A 21,244-nucleotide genomic window follows, 5' to 3' on the forward strand; every position below is an offset into this window, starting at 1 on the left:
AAGAAGAAGCCTACCATATCTCCTGTTGGCTCTGCCAGTGATCTCAACATGATGCAGATGGGGAAGATTGACCCAAAGAGAAACTCCGTCATGTTTACCAGGAACGAAGGACAGAAATGTCTTTTTGCCTTGGCAGACAAACATCTCTACACCACTGCTTGTTTGGAACACGTTTTAGGGATCATCCATCGATGCAAGCAGAATACAGCGGATGAGATAAAGTACTTTGATGATATGATTCAATGGTACATTCGCTTCAGACAGACTATCCTTGCACTTATCTCACGTCTATTTGATACAACAAAGAAGGTTCCCGCTACTGGCCCAACCAAAAAGAAACAATAGTCTTGCTCCAAATTGACGCAAAGGGGGAGATTGTTAGGTCCAGTATAGTGTTGCGTCTATTGGGCTCGTTAGCTAGTCCAATGTTTATCTCCGGTATGGGTCTGTCCATCCGTGAGTTTTGTAGGGTTTAATATAAATAGATGCTTGCATGCATCCTAGTAGATGATGATTAATAACGATTAGAGAAGTATTGTTCAGCATATTCATCGTTCTTATTTTGTAACCCTAGAATCCTCTACAGCGAAAGTTCTTAGTCGAGCTCTGCTGAGGATCGAGTAATCTAATCATTTGACACATTCTGATTCATACTTGTGTTTTGTTTTTACTATTTTTACGTTTATTACTTACCTGTTACGAAGATCTAATCGATCAATGAGTTATTTTTTTAACTCATCAATATATATATATATATATATATATATATATATATATATATATATATATATATATATATATATATATATATATATATATATATATATATATATATAGTAGATGTGTGTCCGTGCAAAACAACGGTAATAAATAGTTTTTTTTTTTTTTTTTTTTTTTGCGAATAGTTTTACTACGGGAAACTAGTTATTAAATTTTGTTATTAATTATTATGTAATAAGAAAAATTATCACTTTTAATTAAAATATTTATGTTTTGAACTGATATTTATATTGTATGTTTATACATTTGATGTTAATTAATTATTATTTGTATCTAGTTTAAAAATTGTAAATTATTGATAAATTTAATATTTTAAAATTGTTATTTTGCTCCAAATTAATTTTTTAATAACCTTTTCTAATTCAAGTCTTTAAAATTTTATTAAATATTAATGATTTTGTTATGCATAATTGATTTGTACAAAAAACTTAGTATCTTATACCTCTTAAAATTCAAGATATATCTAATATGTTTTATATATATATATATATATATATATATATATATATATATATATATATATATATATATATATATATATATATATATATATATATATATATATATATATATATTACCATTAGTACTTCATAAATTAATTAATTTTTACGTCCATATTAAAAAATAACTAATATCAAATTATCATAATAAATAAAAGAAAAAGCCAATAACTCAAACGTTGAAGTATTCCACGGTGGGAATACGATGGCTTTGCATGCATTATATTGTCTTCTAGTTTACATGTATATAGTTTTATTTATTGTAGTTGGTAGATTCACTTCTAAAATTTTTAATTAGTTTTTTCATCACTATAACTATTTTCAATTTAATTAGAAAATAGAGATATTTCACCTATATAAAGGATTAGACGCTGTCTCAAATTCATAACTCAAATCCCACTTCTACTAGTAGAAATGGGAACAAAAGGGAAGATGTCTTCAAAGGCCACCCTTCTAATCTCTTTTGCAGTAGTTATTGTTTCTTTATGTTTGCCCTCATTGACCACCGCAGCCTACCCTTACTCATCTCCACCACCTCCTCAACCAAAGAAATCACCACCACCACCACCTAAGCATCATTATGTTTACAAATCACCACCACCACCACCACCACCGGTCTATAAGTCACCACCACCACCGGTGTATAAATCATCACCACCACCACCTGTTTACAAGTCACCGCCACCTCCTACTCCGGTTTATAAGTCCCCACCACCTCCAAAGAAACCATATGTATACAAATCACCACCACCACCACCTCCGGTTCACAAGTCTCCACCACCACCGGTTTACAAGTCACCACCACCTCCTGCTTACAAGTCACCACCGCCACCGGTACATAAATCACCGCCGCCACCTGTTTACAAGTCACCACCACCACCTGTTTACAAGTCACCACCTCCACCTCATTACGTCTACAAGTCACCACCACCACCGGTCTACAAGTCACCACCACCACCCGTGCATAAGTCACCGCCACCACCAGTCTACAAATCCCCACCGCCACCGGTTCACAAATCACCGCCGCCACCGGTCTACAAGTCACCACCACCACCAGTTCATAAGTCACCACCTCCACCCGTTTACAAGTCACCACCACGTCCACTTCACAAGTCTCCACCACCACCGAAGAAACACTACATCTATAAATCACCACCGCCACCTCCTCCGATTTATAAGTCTCCACCCCCACCACCACCAAAAAAACCATACGTATACAAATCTCCACCACCACCAACCCATGTCCACAAATCTCCACCACCACCAACCCCTGTGTATAAATCCCCACCACCTCCTCCAACTCCGGTGAAAAAGCACCCACCCCCACATTATATCTACAGTTCACCACCTCCTCCTCACCATTAAGAAGTGACCACTGTTTTTAATTAAGGATAGTAACAAGTTAATATTCTGTGAAGACAAACAATAATCGAGCAGGACAAGAAGGGTTGAAAGTTGTACGGAAATGACTTGTACTTTGATTCATGTTTTCAATAAATAGTTGCGTTTTTTTCTTTTGTGTTTGGGTTTGATAATAAAGGTATCAATAAAAAAAATTGTTGTTTTACATCCTTTATTATCGGTTTACACTTCTTAATATATATATATATATATATATATATATATATATATATATATATATATATATATATATATATATATATATATATATATATATATATATTGAACAGGCAAGTACTAACACTCCATTTTTCTACAAACACCTAATATCAATATCGATGGGCTACATGTTTTAATATAAATTTGTTAATCATTGTAAACTTAAAAAATTTCATTTAACAAAAAATGTTATAAAATATTCAAAACTTTGATTAGCCATATTTGTATATTTGCATTCAACTAATTATATGTTAGCTTGTTAAGCATGCACATTTATATTATTAATTAAATGACTTAGAATCCCTTTACGTTCCAGTTTTTATTTCATCTTTAACCTTTTAAAAATAAGTCTGTCGATAATCCGGAAAACAATACATTTTTTCAGCACCAAATTGTAATAATCTTTATAACCGGTCGCTAACTCGTCTATAGAAAATTTACTAATATTTTTGGGGATCAAAAGGTTTCACTGAAATTACAGTCTAAAGCTGATATTTGAAAATTAACGGCGGATTATTAAAAAAATTATTAAAATAACAACATAAGTGAACAAACTTTAAAAGATTTCTGATTGTTTCGATTGGATATTCATATAAGTGCTTGATTGCTTCATTAATACATTTAATATTTATGTTTAATTATGTTATGTGTTTCACAACTCATCATAGTTTTGTTAGATCCTTGTACATTCACACACAAATACTCTATAGTTTTGTATCGAATGGTGGAGTTTTGATTGTATACACATGTAATATGTTTAGAATATGTATAAATTGGTAAAATAAAGTAAGAACTTAAATTTTTAATTTATACGAAAAGATGAAACAAAACAAATAATGTTTAAATATAAAAAACATTAAAGATACGAAAGTTTATGGCTATTTTTGATGAATTTGAAGGATTAGCGATGGATGCATCAAAACTATAAATTTCGTCGCTAAATTCATCAAAATCAGCGACAGCTTAGCCACCGCCCTTAATGATTTTTCTAGATTTTTTTTTTGGAAAGCAAAATATGATAAAACGAACAAAACCTCTGAATTATCAAGAAGTTCAAACGCAGGCAAACAACAAAACAAGATAAGTGTAAGAAGGGCGAAATACTCCAATCTACCCATCTTCCAACACATAGTCTACTTCTAAAATTACACCATACATATGAGAGAGAAATAACCTTATCAACGATTATGGTGGGGAAGAACTAATATTTTTAAACACCTTGTTGTTTCTCGTGGCCCAAATACTCTATAGTAAGCAGTAGAAGATCACAGTAATTATCTTCATTTTCCTAGGACAATTGCCCCGGTTTGTAGCATAATCAACAAATTTAGACACGTCACAGAACTGTCGAGACGGAATACAGCACCACTTAAGAACCCAATCTCTAGCAATAACGACAGTATGACAATTGATAAGCACATGATTCACCGTTTTAGTTTCGCCCAAACATAGATGACAAGAAAGAGATTTAACCATTATACCCCTATTAAGTAACGTATCAACAACTAGAATTCTACCCAACATAACCTTCAAAATGAAGCATCAAACATTCTGAATGGGGTAATTTTTTACCAGCATCTTGAGTGTCCAACTGAATGGTGAAGCTTGGAGTCAATACATTTTCTCATAATCCCAACAGTGAATTGACCATCAGCAGCAGCAAGATTGAAATTAAAACCAATAAGGAAATATTGAAGGCAACATCACTAAGAAGGGAGTAGAGACAGTCCAATTCCATTATTGCCTCGATTTAATTGGGAGCTTTTTTCCAGTTCCAGAAATAGAGTCGTTCCCTTGGTACTTATGAGAGAATAAGCAACATTTTATAGTTTCAAGTTCGTATAAGCGTGTGAATTTGTATTGTAATGTATAAGGTCCAATCCACATGTCTTTCCAAAACATAAAATCCACATCAGAGCCTGAGGTGAGAGAGAATAAATCAAATAAATCAATGCCCAACAAAGGAAGGTTGTTTATGGCCTTTGATATTGTAAGATCCCGACTCCCAAGTATAAATTTTAAAAGCTTTGTATTCATTTTATTGAGGGAACACGACGAGTTGGAGGCCCCAACTCGTCGTGTCGAACCTAGTCAGCCCGCGTGGTTTATGCCTTCTACTCGACAAGTTGGAGGACACCAACTCGACGAGTAGAGGTTGTGCATGATAACCCTAATTTTTTGGGTTTGCACCCTATTTAAAGGGCCTTAAGTCCTTTCCTCTAGCCTCCTTACAACCTTTTGACGACCATAAGCAACCCTAATCGATCTTAACCCTATCCTTAAGTGTGTGAGAGGCTAAAATTGTGTTTCCGGTGCATTTGTTGAAGAAGCTTGAAGATTAAGAAGCTTGGAACGAGGGAAAGCTTGTAGATCTAGTATCTACATCGTGTTGGCATCCAGTAGAAGGTAAAAAGTCTTTACCCTGGCCTTCCATTTCTTAGATCTCTTCTTATGTTGAATATGGGCATTTTGGTGCAAAATGGAGTCACTTTTGGATTTGAGCTTGTACCAAGGGCATGGTTTCAGATCTGGACTCCTCTAGGCCCTTATGGACATAAAGCCTCAAGCTTTATGAAGCTTTGGCCCTCCTTCATGTCCAAAACCTTCTTCTAAGGCTAGTTATGAGTGTTTTACCCTCATGGAGCCTTGAATACACGTAAAGTTAGCAACTTTATGTGATAGCAACACCCTAGGAGCCTAGATCTACAGTTTGGTGTTTTGATATCACTTAAAAGCATCTGAATGAGAAATAGACTGAAGGAACTCGACGAGTTGCATAGTCAACTCGACAAGTTGAAAGAAGGTTTCCTGCCTTCTGGATTCTGCATGAACTCGGCGAGTTGGAGGGGCAACTCTACGAGTTGGTTAGGGTTTTCCCGACATTTTTGGACAATACATGGACTCGACGAGTTGTCTGGAAACTCGGCGGGTCAATTGGGGTTTTCGCGATTTCTTGAGTTCTGAAGGAACTTGACGAGTCAGTGAGCTACACTCGACGAGTTGGGTCAACATGGACTGTTGACCTTGACCGTTGACTTTGACTTTGACCAAGGGTTGACCGGTTTGACTTTTTGGGGTATTTTAGTAATTTGGAAAATTTATGGAAGTGGATCATTTGTGGATGTAGGTGTTTGAGTTTGGAAATGTATTTAGGAAGTTTGACATTATCATTATGAGCTACTTGTGAGGTGAGTTGTCCTCACTATACTAATAGGGTCGAAGGCACCAATACCGACCCTTCTTTTGGATTGTTATCCTGGTTATTGCATGATGATATGCTTAGTGACCTGTTAGGTTGGTACCCTGGTATATAGGATGATGCTATGTTATTAACCGATTAGGTCGGTATCCTGGTATATAGGATAATGTTATGTTAGTGATCTGTTAGATCTATATAACTATCTATCTGTACATGCTAGCTAGTGTATGATATTTATGTGCACATGATTGTTTGATTAGGGGTTGGGATGAGGCGTTCATGCTTTGTGCTTGCGCCAACATACCCAGGGCGGACCGGATAGACTGTAGACCTGGTTAAGGCATAGTAGTTAGGCCGAGGGCCTGACGACGGTCCGGATAGGCTAATGGCCCTAAGAGGCGGTTCAAACGTGCCGATGGCTCGGAGAGTGGTCCAGATAAACTAATGGCCCTGCGAGGCGGTCCAGTCAGGCTAATGGCTCATTATACATGCTGTTTTTTATGATATGGTTATATTTGTATGACGTTGGTATTTTGGGGGAAACTACTAAGCTTCGGGCTTACAGTTGTTGATTATGTGTCAAGTACTTCTGATGATCACGGGAAGGCAAAGTCGTGATCGTGCACCTCCTTATATTTTTATGATATGATTCTGGGATACTCTGACATGAAACCATTTTGAAAACAAATTTGTAATAATTATTGGTTTTTGAATGATTTAAAAAGTTTTAAATTGGCATATTTTTTAGGGTGTTACAGATATCTCACACCATACGCTACACCAGGGCTGTTTTTTTAGATGTGTATGACACTGGTTTCCTACTTAGGTTGTGAATTCAGTAAATTACATTCCCCCATAGGTTGTTTGGCTCCATTTTCAATCTCCGTCACCACTTAGTGAGTAAAGCAAGGTTTTGTGCTTTTAATGACCCAACACCTAAACCGCTGCTTTCTTTGGAAGCCACTACTTTGCGCCACACAACCCAATGAATCTTAGATTTATTTTCTTCACCTCCCCATAAGAATTTCTCTTAATCTTCTTGAGGGTATCGATACTCTCGATTAGGTCTTTAAAAAGCAAGAAATAATATCTCGGTAAGTTGTAGAGAGCCGACTTGATTAATGTAAGTCGACCACCAAATGATAGAGTTTTGGCTTTCCAAATGGACAATTTATTGTTGAATCTATCAATTACAGACTTCCAATATTTTTTCCACATCATCTTTGCTCCCATGGGTACACCTAAATAAATGAAAGGAAGGGATCCATTTAAATATACCATCAATCTTGCTCTCCTGTTAAGTTCTAAATCGAGGTTTCCGATACCAAAAGGTCTAGACTTATGGAAATTGACTTTTAAACCAGGTGATACTTCAAAACATTTCAGAATACGGGATAGAATGCACATGCTACAACTTTACCATTCTCCCACGAAAATTGCATCGTCAACATAAAAGAGGTGAGAAATGGTAGGTCCCGAGTTTGGAAGATTGATATCATGGTAATGGGATTTATTACATGTACTTTTTAGTGCCACATTCTGTAGCACCTGGTTCTTAGTATGTATTCTGTTATTAAATCTTCATTTATTTTTGCATTTTTAGCCTTGGACTCGGTGAGTCGAAGGACTGACTCGCCTAGTAGAAGCGGGATGAGGCGTGGGGTTTAAGTTGCGGACTTGGCGAGTAGCCGTTGTTTGGACAAAAACCCTAAGGGGTTTACACCCTATTTAAACGACCTTATGCAGCCTCCTCTCCCCCTTTATGCTCCCAAACACTCCTCATAGCAAACCCTAGCCGTTTTTGTGAAGATCTAAGGCTTTTTGAATGATTCTTGTGAATTTTGATCTCAAGGAAGAAGGAAGAGCATAGAAGGATCAAGAGGGGACTGAAGGATTCGAGTTTGGTTTATCATTTGCAGTCTTTGGAAGGTATAAAGTCTTAACCTTGCTCATTCATTTATTAGATCCCTCTTTGGGGTGAATTAGGGCTTTTATAAGCCATTTTTGGTGGCCAACCATGTTTGCAAACATGGTTGGGGGTTTAGGCTTCTGTATAATGTCATTTTATGAGCTACAAGTTAGATCTAGGTTGCTTTTTGCACCAAGGAAGACCACATGCAACAAAAGAGCTATTTTAGAGCCTTTTAAGCTCTAATGTCCCATGCATGCACGTAAAGTTTGTAACTGTACGTGCTAGATCGAGTTTAGGGGCCTGGATCTATCATTTGGTTAAGTGTTGTACATCAGAAATCGAAGTTCTTAATAAGGAATGTGGTAGACTCGGCGAGTCCAAGGGTTTTGGTCCCATATCAGTGAGTGTCATAAGGACCAGTTGAGTTTGGAAGGGTTTTAGGAGTCCCGGGGAGTGACCTAACGTTCTGGACTAAGCAAAGTGTTCTGGGAATTCATGGTACTCGGCGAGTGCATGAACAGACTAGGCAAGTCCAAGACAATCTTCATGGAACTCGACGAGTTGTTCATCAACTCGGCGAGTCGACGACAGAAGGTGTTCATAGGATGAAGAGTAACTCGACGAGTTGTTCATACAACTCGGCGAGTCAAGTTAGGACATGAGTATCAATTGATGATGAACTCGACGAGTTGTTCATACAACTCGGCGAGTCGCATGTGGATTCAGTCGGTGTTCATTTAGAAGGAAAACTCGTCGAGTCATCGCCTAACTCGACGAGTAGAGACGGGTATGAGGTCTGATGGAAGGATAGGGACTCGGCAAGTTGGCGAGCCAACTCGGCGAGTCAGGTCAACTGGAAGTTGACTTTGACTTTGACTTGGTCGAGGGGTAACATGGTCATTTTACCCTAAGGGTAGATGTCAGTTTCTGACTAAGTGTTTTGTGGGAATTATAGCTGGAGGATTTCCGGAGTAGCAGCGGCAGCAATTAGAGGATTCCCGCACAGTTCAGCAGCTACGAGGTGAGTTACTTTCCAGTAGGGGTGGGTCTAAAGCCACAATGCCAGCCCACCATTGAGTATTTAGAAGATAATTGTCTTTGTGATAATTTATCTTGGTCTGGTATGCGTTGGTTATGAGTTATATCTGCATGATATGTTGCATGATAGGGATAGTTTCCCTGATAGTGGTCCTTAGGACCAAGGGGTAGGTCAGTACCCGGATATGTCTGAATGTGTGCTTATATCTTGCTATTATATGCTAGTGGTAGGGGTGGAATAGTCCCCAGTTACCGGTTGAAAGATACCGATGATGATTACCGGTTGAAATATACCGATGACGATTATCGGTTGAAAGATACCGATGGTATTGTATGGTATGTGGTATGATGGGGGAACTCACTAAGCTTTGTGCTTATGGTTTCAGTTTTTGGTTTCAGGTACCTCTTCATCCAAGGGGAAGGAGTTGGTGGCGTAGCATGGCATCACACACACTCACATATGATTTCCGCCCGGTGTTTTCTGGGATTGTACTCTGATATGACATTTGTTCATGGTTGTGGGATTCAAATATGATACTTGGTTTTGAGATGATGTGTTTATACAATATTTTCTAATGAATGTTTTATGAATTAACTAATCAAAAATGAAATTTTTGGACTTGAATTTTAGGACGTTACACATTCAACCCTTCCATGACTATAATATATAGGAATAGAGATAAAGGGTCGCCTTGACGAACACCTCTAGTAATATCTTTCGTTGGCGAACCATTAACAAGGACGAGGCTTGAAAGAATAAGAGACATTGAACATCCAAGATCTCCACTTTGCACTAAAACCCATTTGCTCCATGGTTGAATCAACAAATTTCTAGTTTACCTAGTCAAATGCTTTTTTCGAAGTCGAATTTAAATAAAAATATCTTCTTTTAAATCTTCCTAGCCTAAGAACAAACTTCATTTATGATTAGAAGACCATCAAGAATATTTCTTCCTTTAATGTAGGCCGATTGAACCTGATCATCAATTACCGATCCAATAAACCCTTTTAGTCTGATAGCTAAAACCTTTTCCATAATTTTATAAATACTTCAAATCTTGCTAATTTGTCTATAATATCCTAGCAAGAGGGTGTCTTTACATTTTGGTATAAGATTGATGAAAGAAGAATTGCATCCACACACTATACACTCGAATTCCTCAAAATGCTTCATGAAATGGAAAACATCATACTTCATAACATCCCACATGTTTTTGAAAAACTTGAAGGTGAAGTTGCCCAGACTTGGTGCCTTATCACCTCCACATCTCCAAACAACATCTTTAATTTCATCAATAGAGAAACAAGTATCCGTATAAGCCATTTAAACCAAGGAGATTTATTTAAATAGGGGACTAACAAGTTTCCATCTATTTGGCCATTTTCCATGGAACTTGGCACTGAATAAGTCAAAAACTTCCTTCATGATTCTTTTGGGATCAGTAGACCATACCCCATTTATGATGATCACGTGAATTCTATTTTTACAAATTTTATTCTTCAACATCCCATGGAAAAACTGGTTCTTCTCATCACCATCTATCACCCATTTTATCCAAGCCTTTTAATGAGGATCAAATTTTTAATTCTCCAATTCAAGAATTTTCATTTTCCTTTTTTTAGTAACTTAATATGAGGAGAGTGTTTTATGTTTTGTCGATCTATCTAGTGTATCCACTTTTTTTTTCAAATTCATCAAAACACCTATTTCACTATTTTTTATTTTAATTCTCCATTTTATCAAAGTATTCTTGAGAAATCTGAGTTTTGCTGAGAGAATCATGTCTAAGGACCATATCATGTAAAAGAGTTCCAAGCATTTAGAAATAAAAAATCAAAATCTTTCCTTAACAACCATGAGTTAAAGAAACGATCGAAATGGATAAGGTCCAAAGTTGGCATAAGATACTTTTAGAACAACCAAAGAGCGACCAATGAATTCATGTGGCATAGTAGTCATGAAAGAAATGGGTTGAAATTTGATGAAATTTAAGCAAACCAAGAACCGATCTACCTTTCTTAGCTTTAGACCATCTACAGACATATAAGTAAATTTTCTTCCCCAAATGTTGGGATCTTTTAGGCACGCATTTGAGATAATAAATTCATTAAATCTCAATTCATATAGTAACATAAAGCAGAATTGATTCTCTCCTCAATGAATCTTACAACATTGAAGTCTCCAAAAAAATATCCAATTTCCGTTGATACTGGACTTTAAGTCAATGAGTTCCTTCCATAATATTATTTTATCATTTATAAACTAAGGACCATAATCATATACAAGGGTGGTGATTCTTATGGCTCCCTTCCAGAGATCGGATACAACTAAGAAATATCGAGAGCATGTATAGTGAAGCTTCAAGAACAAATTAGAAGACAAAATGAAAATAAGACCACCTGAACTGCCAGTAGGGCTGATAGTGTTGGAAATCAGCTCCTTTCCCACCCCATAAGGACCCCAAAACTTATACCTGATAACGAATCTCATGTATTGCTCAAGGTTATTTGGGTTTTCTCTATGTTTATATTTACTTGCAAATGGAAACTATATACACCCATTAAAGAAAAATCTTACATTATTTATAGACTAAACTATGGCACGTACTAAACATGCAACTATTTCCTCCTTATTCTCCATAATACTAGGTCAAGTACAAGTCTCGACAACATCCACTTTCTATGTACTTAGTCCAACATGGACTATTTAACTGTGATCCACACCACAATTACTGGCTCATGGATTACCCACTAATCTACAACTCATCTGTGACCCATAACCCATCAAGATTACCTAACATTCACCTTGTAATCTTGACCTGAGCGTCTTCGTCATAGCAAAATCAGTTTCTTCTTGCTTTCATATACCCAACCATCATTCTTTGAAACATCTATTTTCTGCTCTCTGGTTTGCTACTCTTTATGCCCTTTTGACCACCTGAACTACGGTTACGGAAGTCAAGTCTCTACCACGTTCAGAATTAGATCCTACATTCCCATATCATGCACCATTTACTTACCTTCTGCCACCACCATCATTCTGAATTTGAATCGGGGATGAAGAACACCAAAATTCATTCCAAACAACCTTCTTCTACTTCGAGTTCTAAAAGAAAAAACAACTCGTTTCTTAATCTCATTGTTGCCTCTTTCAATCTTCTTTCTTCTTGCTACCCTCTTTCTTGCTATATCGTTCTTGATTCTTTCATTTTGTTTCGTGTTTACTACTTGCTACAAACCCAAAACTTTCCATGTGCTATGATTGTCTTGTCTGCTACTTGCTACAGAATATGCAACAACCTTCTTGCTTGTTACTTGCTACTTTTCATACAGAAAAATTCTGTTGCTTCTTTCTTTTGATCACCAAACCTGATCGGACTTGCTGCTTGCTTTCATTGTTTCTTCTAATCACCAAATTAATGTGATCAGCCTTGTTGCTTGCTTTCATTCTTGCTGCTTACTTTCTTCCTCTTAACCTGCTTGCTTGTTTTTTTCCTCAACAACTGCCCGCTATCATCTCCAGGATCGAACCACCACAGTCAGACCTTCATTTGTCAACACCACTATGAGCCATCAACTCCACAACAGAGTCGTAACAGACCACAACCAAGAACCACCCTATTTTAATCCTCCTTGTTGTGTTTCTTTCTTTTTGAAGTAAACATCTGGTTTTCACAAATTTCTTTCTTCGTTCTTTCTTTCTTCTTTCATTCTTTCTTTTTTTTTTTTTTTTCTAATTTGTTGTTGTGTAGTGGTCTTTATTCCTTTCTACTCTAAAGTAGGTATGAGCCTAGTGCTCTGATACCAAATGCTAGAAATCATCCCCTTTCCTACCCGATAAAGACACCAAAACTTACACATGATAACGATTCTTCTGTATTTCTCAAGGTTATTTGGGTTTTCTCTGTGTTTATATTTACTTGCAAATTGTAACGGACCAAAAATAATGACAAAAAGTTTATGTTTTTAGATCTGATTTCCTTGAGCTGGAAACCACGTAACGTTGCCAACTTTATGTTTATGCATGTGTAAATGAAGCTATTAAGCTTAAAAGGGACTTAATAATATTCTTAATGCATGCATGACTCCAAAAATATCATAAAGCTTGCACCTTTATGCTCAAGTGGCCCAAAAACAAACTCAGATCTGGAATAACAAGTCCTTAAACAATTTCACCCTCTTCTTAACCTAAAAAGGGACCTAGAGAACAACAAAGCACAAAATGAAGAGATCTAAACATCTATAAGTCAAGGTTCAAACTTGATACCTTAGAATGCTTGCACAAAAGAAGATGATTCTGGATCCAAAGCCAATCCACCAAGCAAGACAACTTCAATATCTCCTCTACGTTCACAAAGGCCAAAAATGAGCACCAAGAACTTCTTACTAGCTCAAGAACACCACCAAGAGACTTAGGGATCGATTTTAGGGTTTTAATGTCAATGGATGCTTGTAAGGAGACCATCCTTTGGGGCTAAAAGAGATTATTGTTGGATTAGGTGTCTAAATTCATAACTATTTCTGGAATGTACTTGACCCGATTAGCATGGTCCATTTGGGTTGCATGACATTGCAACACTTGGATAGACTAAATGAGAGAAATGACACTTAAGTTTTAGTAATATATTATATGTTCTAATATATTAATAATATTATTTAATTAGTATTGATCAAGAATTAATTTAGAATTAATTTGGTGATCAAAAGGAGACTAATTAAATATATGGGGTTGATTGTGTAAATCATCCATTCTTTTATAGTGGGCTAATGATACATGGTTTATTGAATTGGGCTAAAACCCATAAGGTGATCCATGGATAGTCCATGGAGGTTATAAACACATGGATCATGGAATATGAAAAGCCATGTCAATTAGGGTTTACATGATGTAACCCTACTTGTGACACAACTATAAAAGGACCACATGGGCTACCAAAATCGGACTATGTGTAGAACAAGAGGACTAGCCGATTTTGAGTGATAGTGTACTTCTCTCATGGTTATTCCAAGACTTGTGGTGTTGTGTGAAACATTTGAGGCATCACACTTGAGGTGCTAGGCTCACGAGGTTCTCAAGGAATCCAAGCAACAAGAAATGTATGTTCTCCTACTAGCTTTTATGTTTCAAAGTTCCCCATGCCATGCTAGTTAGGTTAAGAACCTTGGAAAAACAATTTTGCATGTATCTTAGTAAAACATAGATCCAAGGTTTCTAGGGTTGCATGTACACCTTAGGAGTGTTAGAATGCTCAAAACCCTTCTGTGGTATCAGAGTCTAGGCTTGTTTTCTTGATACTTGATGCAAATTGTTGAAAACACTCAAGATTTCTGCATTCTGCTGAGTGAACTTGCCGAGTCCATGGGGGGACTCGACGAGTCCATGTGTTATTTCATCCTACTCGTCGAGTAGGTTCTTGCACTCGACGAGTAGGAGGCCCTGAATGCATATTTTCGAGTTTTGCTGCTGGAAATGGACTAAAAACATTACCCTAAATTGTTTTGGTCTTATAAAACTTGTTTTAGATGGTGTAATGGTTATGCTAATCCATTTACAATGGCTATTATCAAAATTTCAAGTTTTACATGTGCTTTTATGATTCTTCAAATTGTTGATATGAATGTTCATGAACTTATGAGTTTAGTAGATCACATGAATTATTTTGTTAGTTTAATTCTTGATCTTGATGTGTTTTAATGGAATCCATAATTTGTCCTCAAGTTATGGATTACCAAAAGTTTTTTTTAAAGTCCATTAATGAACACATAGGTTATATAAAATGAAGAGTCTCTCATTTTAATAAACCATTAACTCATAAGTTATGAAACATGAAAACTTTTGAAAGATACAAAACTTGCCCTCAAGTTTTGGAACATATAAAGTCACCTTAAAAACTTTAGTTCCAACCCCTATAATTTTAAAAGTTAAAATTCAACCCTTATACCTTATAATATTATAAGTTAATTTTATATAAACCCTAATTTTGATCTATTCATTAATTTATTATGATGCTGAATCAAATAGAAACTATCGCTCTGATACCACTAATAGGTTTTATAGGCTATAAGACAAAGCATAAGGCGAAATAATTTAACCCTTAAGTTCGCATACAACCTATTTGGATCTAAGTTTTCTCTATTCATAACAATAATCTATGAACATCAAGAACCCTAAGGAGGCCATACTATAATCAAAATTATCAAGGGATTAGGGTTTACATACTTTTGATTTTTTTTAGTCCTAAGATTTTTTTCTTGAACAAAAAATTCTTTAAAACCGGAAAAAATTTGTAGTTTGACCATTTTTGGCCGGTTGAAACCGGTACCAAATTAATTTGGGACTATTTCGTAAACTAACCCAAAATATTTACACTTTTCTATAACCCAAAAATATTATGACTTTTCTGTAAACAAAAATATTAAAACTTTTCTACAAACAAAACCCTTATTATTATTATTATTATTATTATTATTATTATTATTATTTAAAATATAAATAAGAATACTATTTTTTGAACTTGTATTATTAATATTTGACAAAATTGCAAAAATGGTCCATGTGGTATGCATTTTTTTGGGGTTTTAGTCCAAACCCCGACTTTTTTGGCTTTGTGGTCCTTTTGAGCTAGTTTTATTGTGTTTTTAGTCCCTCTGAATAGTGAAATGACTGTAATACCCTTGGAGTATTTATTTTTCATTTTTCTTTCATTTCTTCTTAAATCAAATACTAATTTATTTATATTAATAATTAAAAAAATAAGAAGGGTCTCTCTCTCTCTCTCTCTCTCTCTCTCTCTCTCTGCACCTACACCTGAAAAAACCCATCTAAGAAATTAGAGCTTCATTTCTTCAATTAAATCGTCTGTTTACAACAGCACAAAAAGAGTTCCCAAAGAGCTTCTTGCAATTCCTCATTTATTGTCTTTATAGCTGAACAAAAAAGATTTTTCCTGGTGTTTCAATTCTTCAAGTTGTTCGTTCTTCTGTATCAATTTGGTTGTAAATGCTTCATCTGTTCTTGAAGCTCAATAAGGTCCATTTATGACATTCTTACAAATTAAACATGGTCCTGTGTTTTTGGAATTAATCGCTGTTACACCCTCCAGTAACCTCCTAGAAGTGCAACTTTCCTTCATAAATTATTTGTAGAATGATAAGCTTTCGTTATCCTTTCGTTTACAGGAAACAAGTCCCTAGGATTCCATTTTCGGAATTAGAACAGCTACAAGTCTCCAGGATTTTCTCTTCTTATAATTGATTTGGGGGTTTGGGAATTTATGAATTTGGTATTCCTGGAATGATTTTGTTGAAGGCAAAGATAAGGATGGAATTGGTGATTATCTTTCTGATAGAGCATTCCTAGCTGTGTTTAGATCCAATTTTCTCTTTAAAACTGGGATTTTGTTAGAGAGATTGTTGTTGGCGAGGTCTAATTTTTTAAGATCAGGAAGAGCGGTGATGAGCTCTTCAGGAAACGTTCTAATGAGACTGTTGTTAGCTTTGATGAATGGCGACAGTCCAGCTTTGGTGGGTGTCTGATTATGGTGGACGACGACGATCCATAAGTGAAGTTTGCAGATTAAGGTTTGTTTTGGAGAGCTTGTCAGACATGAATTTGGAGATTGGGGAAGTTTGAAAGAGTTAAGATTGAGGATGAATGAGTTCATCTGAAGCCTCCAAATGATCCTAATAGATCTGTGTGTGAAGAGAGAGAGAGAGAGAGAATGGGGTGTGGGCCCCATTTTATTATCAATAAAACATTAACATAAATAGAAAAAATATATGAAGAGGGCGATTTAGTCATTTCAATTTTCGGAGGGACCATTTTCACATACAAACTAGTCCAAAATGACCACTAATCCAAAAAATTCGGGGTTTGGACTAAAACCCTAAAAAATGCATACCACAGGGACCATTTTTACAATTTTGTCTTAATATTTTAATAAAACATATAAATGCATTTAAATGAAAAAATAATGACATTGTTTAAGGGTGGAGGTGGAGGACATGGTGATGCTTTTAGCATTGAAATCATATGAATTTATGCATTTATATTTTTACTTGTATATACTTATTTCACATTTGTTATTATTGTTTTTCAATTCATAATATTAGTACTTAACAATTTAACAGAAATTGCATATTTGTAAAATTGTTAACAAATAATTTAAGGTAGAAGGATTTCTCAGTTTGTGTATAAAATTATTTAAGGTAGAATAATTACTTTCCAAATCCAACATATCTACTACAAACATCTACGTAGATAGTAGCCCATATCAAAATTCAAAAGTATTAATTACAATATCTTGGTTGATCAAAAGTAATAGGAATAATTCAAAAGTATTAATCAAAATTCAAAAGAATTAATCCAAAAAACATGTCCTATACTTTTTATTAAACAAGATATTGTAATTAATACTTTTGAATTTTGATATAGACTACCTATCTATATAGATGTTTGTAGTGGATCTGTTGGATTTGGAAAATAATCATTCTACCTTAAACAATTTTATATACAAACAGAGAAATCATTTTACCTTAAATTATTTATAAACGATTTTACAATTATGCAATTTCTTTTAAATATGTAAGTATTAATATTCTGAATTGTAAACAATAATAAAAAAATATGAAATGATCATATACAAAGTAAAAACATACAAACAGAAATTCATATGATTTCAATGTTAAAAATATCACCATCTCTTCCACCTCCACCTTTAAACAATGTCATTATTTTTTCATTTAAATGCATTTATATGTTTTATTAAACTATTAATAATACAAGTTCAATAAATAGTATTCTTATAATAATAATAATAATAATAAGAGTTTAATTTGTTTACAAAAAAGTCATAATATTTTTGTTTATAGAAAAGTCATAATATTTTTGTTTATAGAAAAGTCATAATATTTTTGGGTTACAAAAAAGTCTCAATATTTTGGGGTTAGTTTACGAAATAGTCACAAATTAATTTGGTTTCGGTTTCAACAGGTAAAAAAGGATCAAATTGTAAATTTTTGTCCGTTTTCAGGATTTTTTCGTTTAATAAACAAATCTTTGGATTAAAGTGTAACTTTTCCGTAAATATTAGAATTTTTCAAATCATTTCCCATAGAAAATCTACTATAATAAATGAAGGTTTTTTGTCACATGTCCTCTTCTCATTCATTTGGATACATGGCATTTTCTAGAATTTTTAAAATTTTTATTTTCCAATTGTCATTTTATTGTATTTTTTATTTTATTAAATTAAAATTCCACATTTAATGTCTAAGGTAATATATATGTAAAGTATTTATTAGAAAAAGTTTATATATGTAATGTATTGAATACATTAAAGTCTCATTAATTTTAATAATTCAAATTTTTCTAATTTTTCTTATAAATGTAAACTTTTCAAATTATTAAAATTTTATATTTTTTTTTAATTAAACCTATGTAATACATGGGTCTTACAGCTAGTCTACATTAAAAAAAAAAGTTTGGAGCGGTTAAGAGGAATCACGGGTTCCTCAAATCGTGTAGAATGCCAAATCCCCAACCACGGAACAAAGCTCCCAACGGTAGGGATTTGAACACAAAGATAAAATATAAACCGAGACAAATTCAAAATAATATGTATTCATTCTATTGTTAATATAAAAATTAGATACATCAAATATTCAAAAAAAAAAATTGAGACAAAATGATTGGAACTTCCTTTTCGTGACGGATTCAATTTTAGTTACCTCATCTCGTCAATGAAGTAGAAACCATTATGTCAGTTATTTTCAACCAATCAAATTGTACTACGTTATAAATATTTACCTACCTCTATATATAATTCTTCACTGGTCACGTGATCAATTATTGGTTCTACCTCTTGTCTTTCTTCTCGACAAATATTGGACGACGTTGGGTAAAGGTGTTCGTATCATTAAGTCATCAAATTCTAGGCCTAGCTAATTTACGTCCACAGATTGATATATATACTTTGACCTATAGAGTATTAGAGTTATAAAATTTGGTATCATTCAGTCCGAGGAAAACTGTGTCAATACTATGAGGGAGTCCGAAAGTGCTTAAGATTCTATCATTCTCTATTCTATGGATTTAATAGAGGTAAAGGGTGTGTTTGTTTTAAAACCAACTTTTCAGAAAGGAAAAGGGACAAAATCTTTTTGGAACCAACTTTTGAGAAAGAAAAAAAAAAAAGGAGCATTTGGAAAAGTCATTGACTTTTTGGAACTTTTGAAGCCCTTGACACTTAAATTACTCATATACCCCCAACTACCACTACTCTAATCAATAAACTCTTAGAACTTTTATTATTTTACATGTAAAAGTTAAACAAAACATCTTTTAAAAACAACTTTTGACTTTTGTTTCTCAAAAGCTGATCGAAACACATTTTTAAAAACATCTTTTGTAAAAAGTATTTTTACAAAAAGTGCTTTTGCAAAAAGGACTTTTAAAGGTAAAAAGATATCTCAAACACCCCCAATTCTATCAAAAAATATTTAATTGTTAAATTTATTATCATAAGTTTGTAATCAGTTTAATTTTAACCTGAATAATTAAAATTGTTTAATATATATATTATACATATATTAAATGAAAGAATAATCCAATAGACGATAACTCAAATGTTGAAGTATTCATGTGTGGATGGCTCATATTGTCTTTATAGTTTACATTGTAGAAAGTTTAATTTATTATAGTTGGTAGAACCACGTTGAAAAAAATGATTCTTTTATTAAACTGCTGTAACTATTATAAATTTAATTAGAAAATGTAGATATTTCATCTATATAAAGGATCAGAGGGTGTCTCAAATTCATAACTCAGATCCCACTTCTGTTAGTAGAAATGGGAACAAAAAGGAAGATGTCTTCAATGGTCACCCTTTTAATCTCGCTTGCGGTAGTTATTGTTTCTTTAAGCTTGCCTTCATCGGCCACGGCAGCCTACCCTTACTCATCTCCACCACCTCCTCCACCAAAAAAATCACCACCACCACCACCACCTAAGCATCATTATGTTTACAAGTCACCACCACCACCGGTGTATAAGTCACCACCACCACCCATGCATAAGTCACCACCACCACCCGTATATAAGTCACCACCACCTCCTACTCCTGTTTATAAGTCTCCACCACCTCCAAAGAAACCATATGTATACAAGTCACCTCCACCACCCGTGCCCGTTCACAAGTCTCCACCACCGCCAGTATATAAGTCCCCACCACCACCGATGCACAAATCACCACCACCACCTGTTTACAAGTCACCACCACCACCGGTTCACAAATCACCACCACCGCCTGTTTACAAGTCACCACCTCCACCTCATTATGTTTACAAGTCACCACCACCACCAGTTCACAAGTCATCACCTCCACCTACACCCATTTACAAGTCACCACCACCACCTCCGGTTCACAAGTCTCCACCACCACCAAAGAAACATTACATATATAAGTCACCACCGCCACCTCCACCAGTTTACAAGTCTCCTCCTCCTCCACCACCAAAGAAACCATATGTATACAAGTCACCACCACCACCAACTCCGGTCTATAAATCTCCACCACCACCAACACCGGTTTACAAATCTCCACCACCACCACCACCTGTGTACAAATCCCCACCACCACCACCACCGGTTTACAAGTCTCCGCCACCTCCTCCACCCCCAGTGAAAAAGTACCCACCCCCGCATTACATCTACAGTTCACCACCCCCTCCTCACCATTAAGGAGTGATCGCCATGTTTAAGGATAGTAATTAATAAGTTTATATTCTGAAACTCCAAGAGAAATAATAATCCGGCTGGACAAAAGGGTTGAAAATTTTACGACTTGTATTTGATTTGTGTATTCAATAAATAGTTGCTTCTTTCCGTTTGTTTGATAATAAAGATATAAATAAAAAAATTGTTATTTTACATCCTTAATTTATTTTTGTTTTATGCTTCGTGATAATGAAAACTGTGAACTTTCTTTATTATAAACTTTCAATGCATTATTTAACATTCAACTTCATAAAGATATTCAACATTTTTAATTAGACTATTGAATTATGCATGTTGAACATTATTTGTATAGGCCCATACTTTATCTATTTGTCGTCAACACGAATAGATTACCCCATTTAACTGTAAATTGTATTTAATCACTAAAACAATGCAAAGTAACATATAAAAAATATCCA

At 34.9% G+C, this 21,244-nt stretch overlaps 2 protein-coding genes across 2 annotated transcripts; both read left to right on the plus strand.

The window, feature by feature from the left end:
• Window positions 1–1,660: 1,660 nt before the first annotated feature.
• LOC111901912 (extensin) lies at window positions 1,661–2,847 on the plus strand. The gene has a single exon (XM_023897767.3). It carries the CDS (start codon window positions 1,695–1,697, stop codon window positions 2,643–2,645), a length of 951 nt encoding a protein of 316 aa, XP_023753535.2. The 5' UTR covers window positions 1,661–1,694; the 3' UTR covers window positions 2,646–2,847.
• A 17,012-nt stretch (window positions 2,848–19,859) lies between these two features.
• LOC111901911 (extensin-3) lies at window positions 19,860–20,978 on the plus strand. The gene has a single exon (XM_023897766.3). It carries the CDS (start codon window positions 19,899–19,901, stop codon window positions 20,787–20,789), a length of 891 nt encoding a protein of 296 aa, XP_023753534.1. The 5' UTR covers window positions 19,860–19,898; the 3' UTR covers window positions 20,790–20,978.
• Window positions 20,979–21,244: the final 266 nt, after the last annotated feature.

This window comes from Lactuca sativa, chromosome 6, assembly GCF_002870075.4.
Source record: "Lactuca sativa cultivar Salinas chromosome 6, Lsat_Salinas_v11, whole genome shotgun sequence".
Taxonomy (NCBI): Eukaryota; Viridiplantae; Streptophyta; class Magnoliopsida; order Asterales; family Asteraceae; genus Lactuca; species Lactuca sativa.

Coding starts and splice junctions, on each gene's coding strand:
- LOC111901912 (XM_023897767.3), top strand. CDS start 1,695: ATGGGAACAAAAGGGAAGATGTCTTCAAAGGCCACCCTTCTAATCTCT.
- LOC111901911 (XM_023897766.3), top strand. CDS start 19,899: ATGGGAACAAAAAGGAAGATGTCTTCAATGGTCACCCTTTTAATCTCG.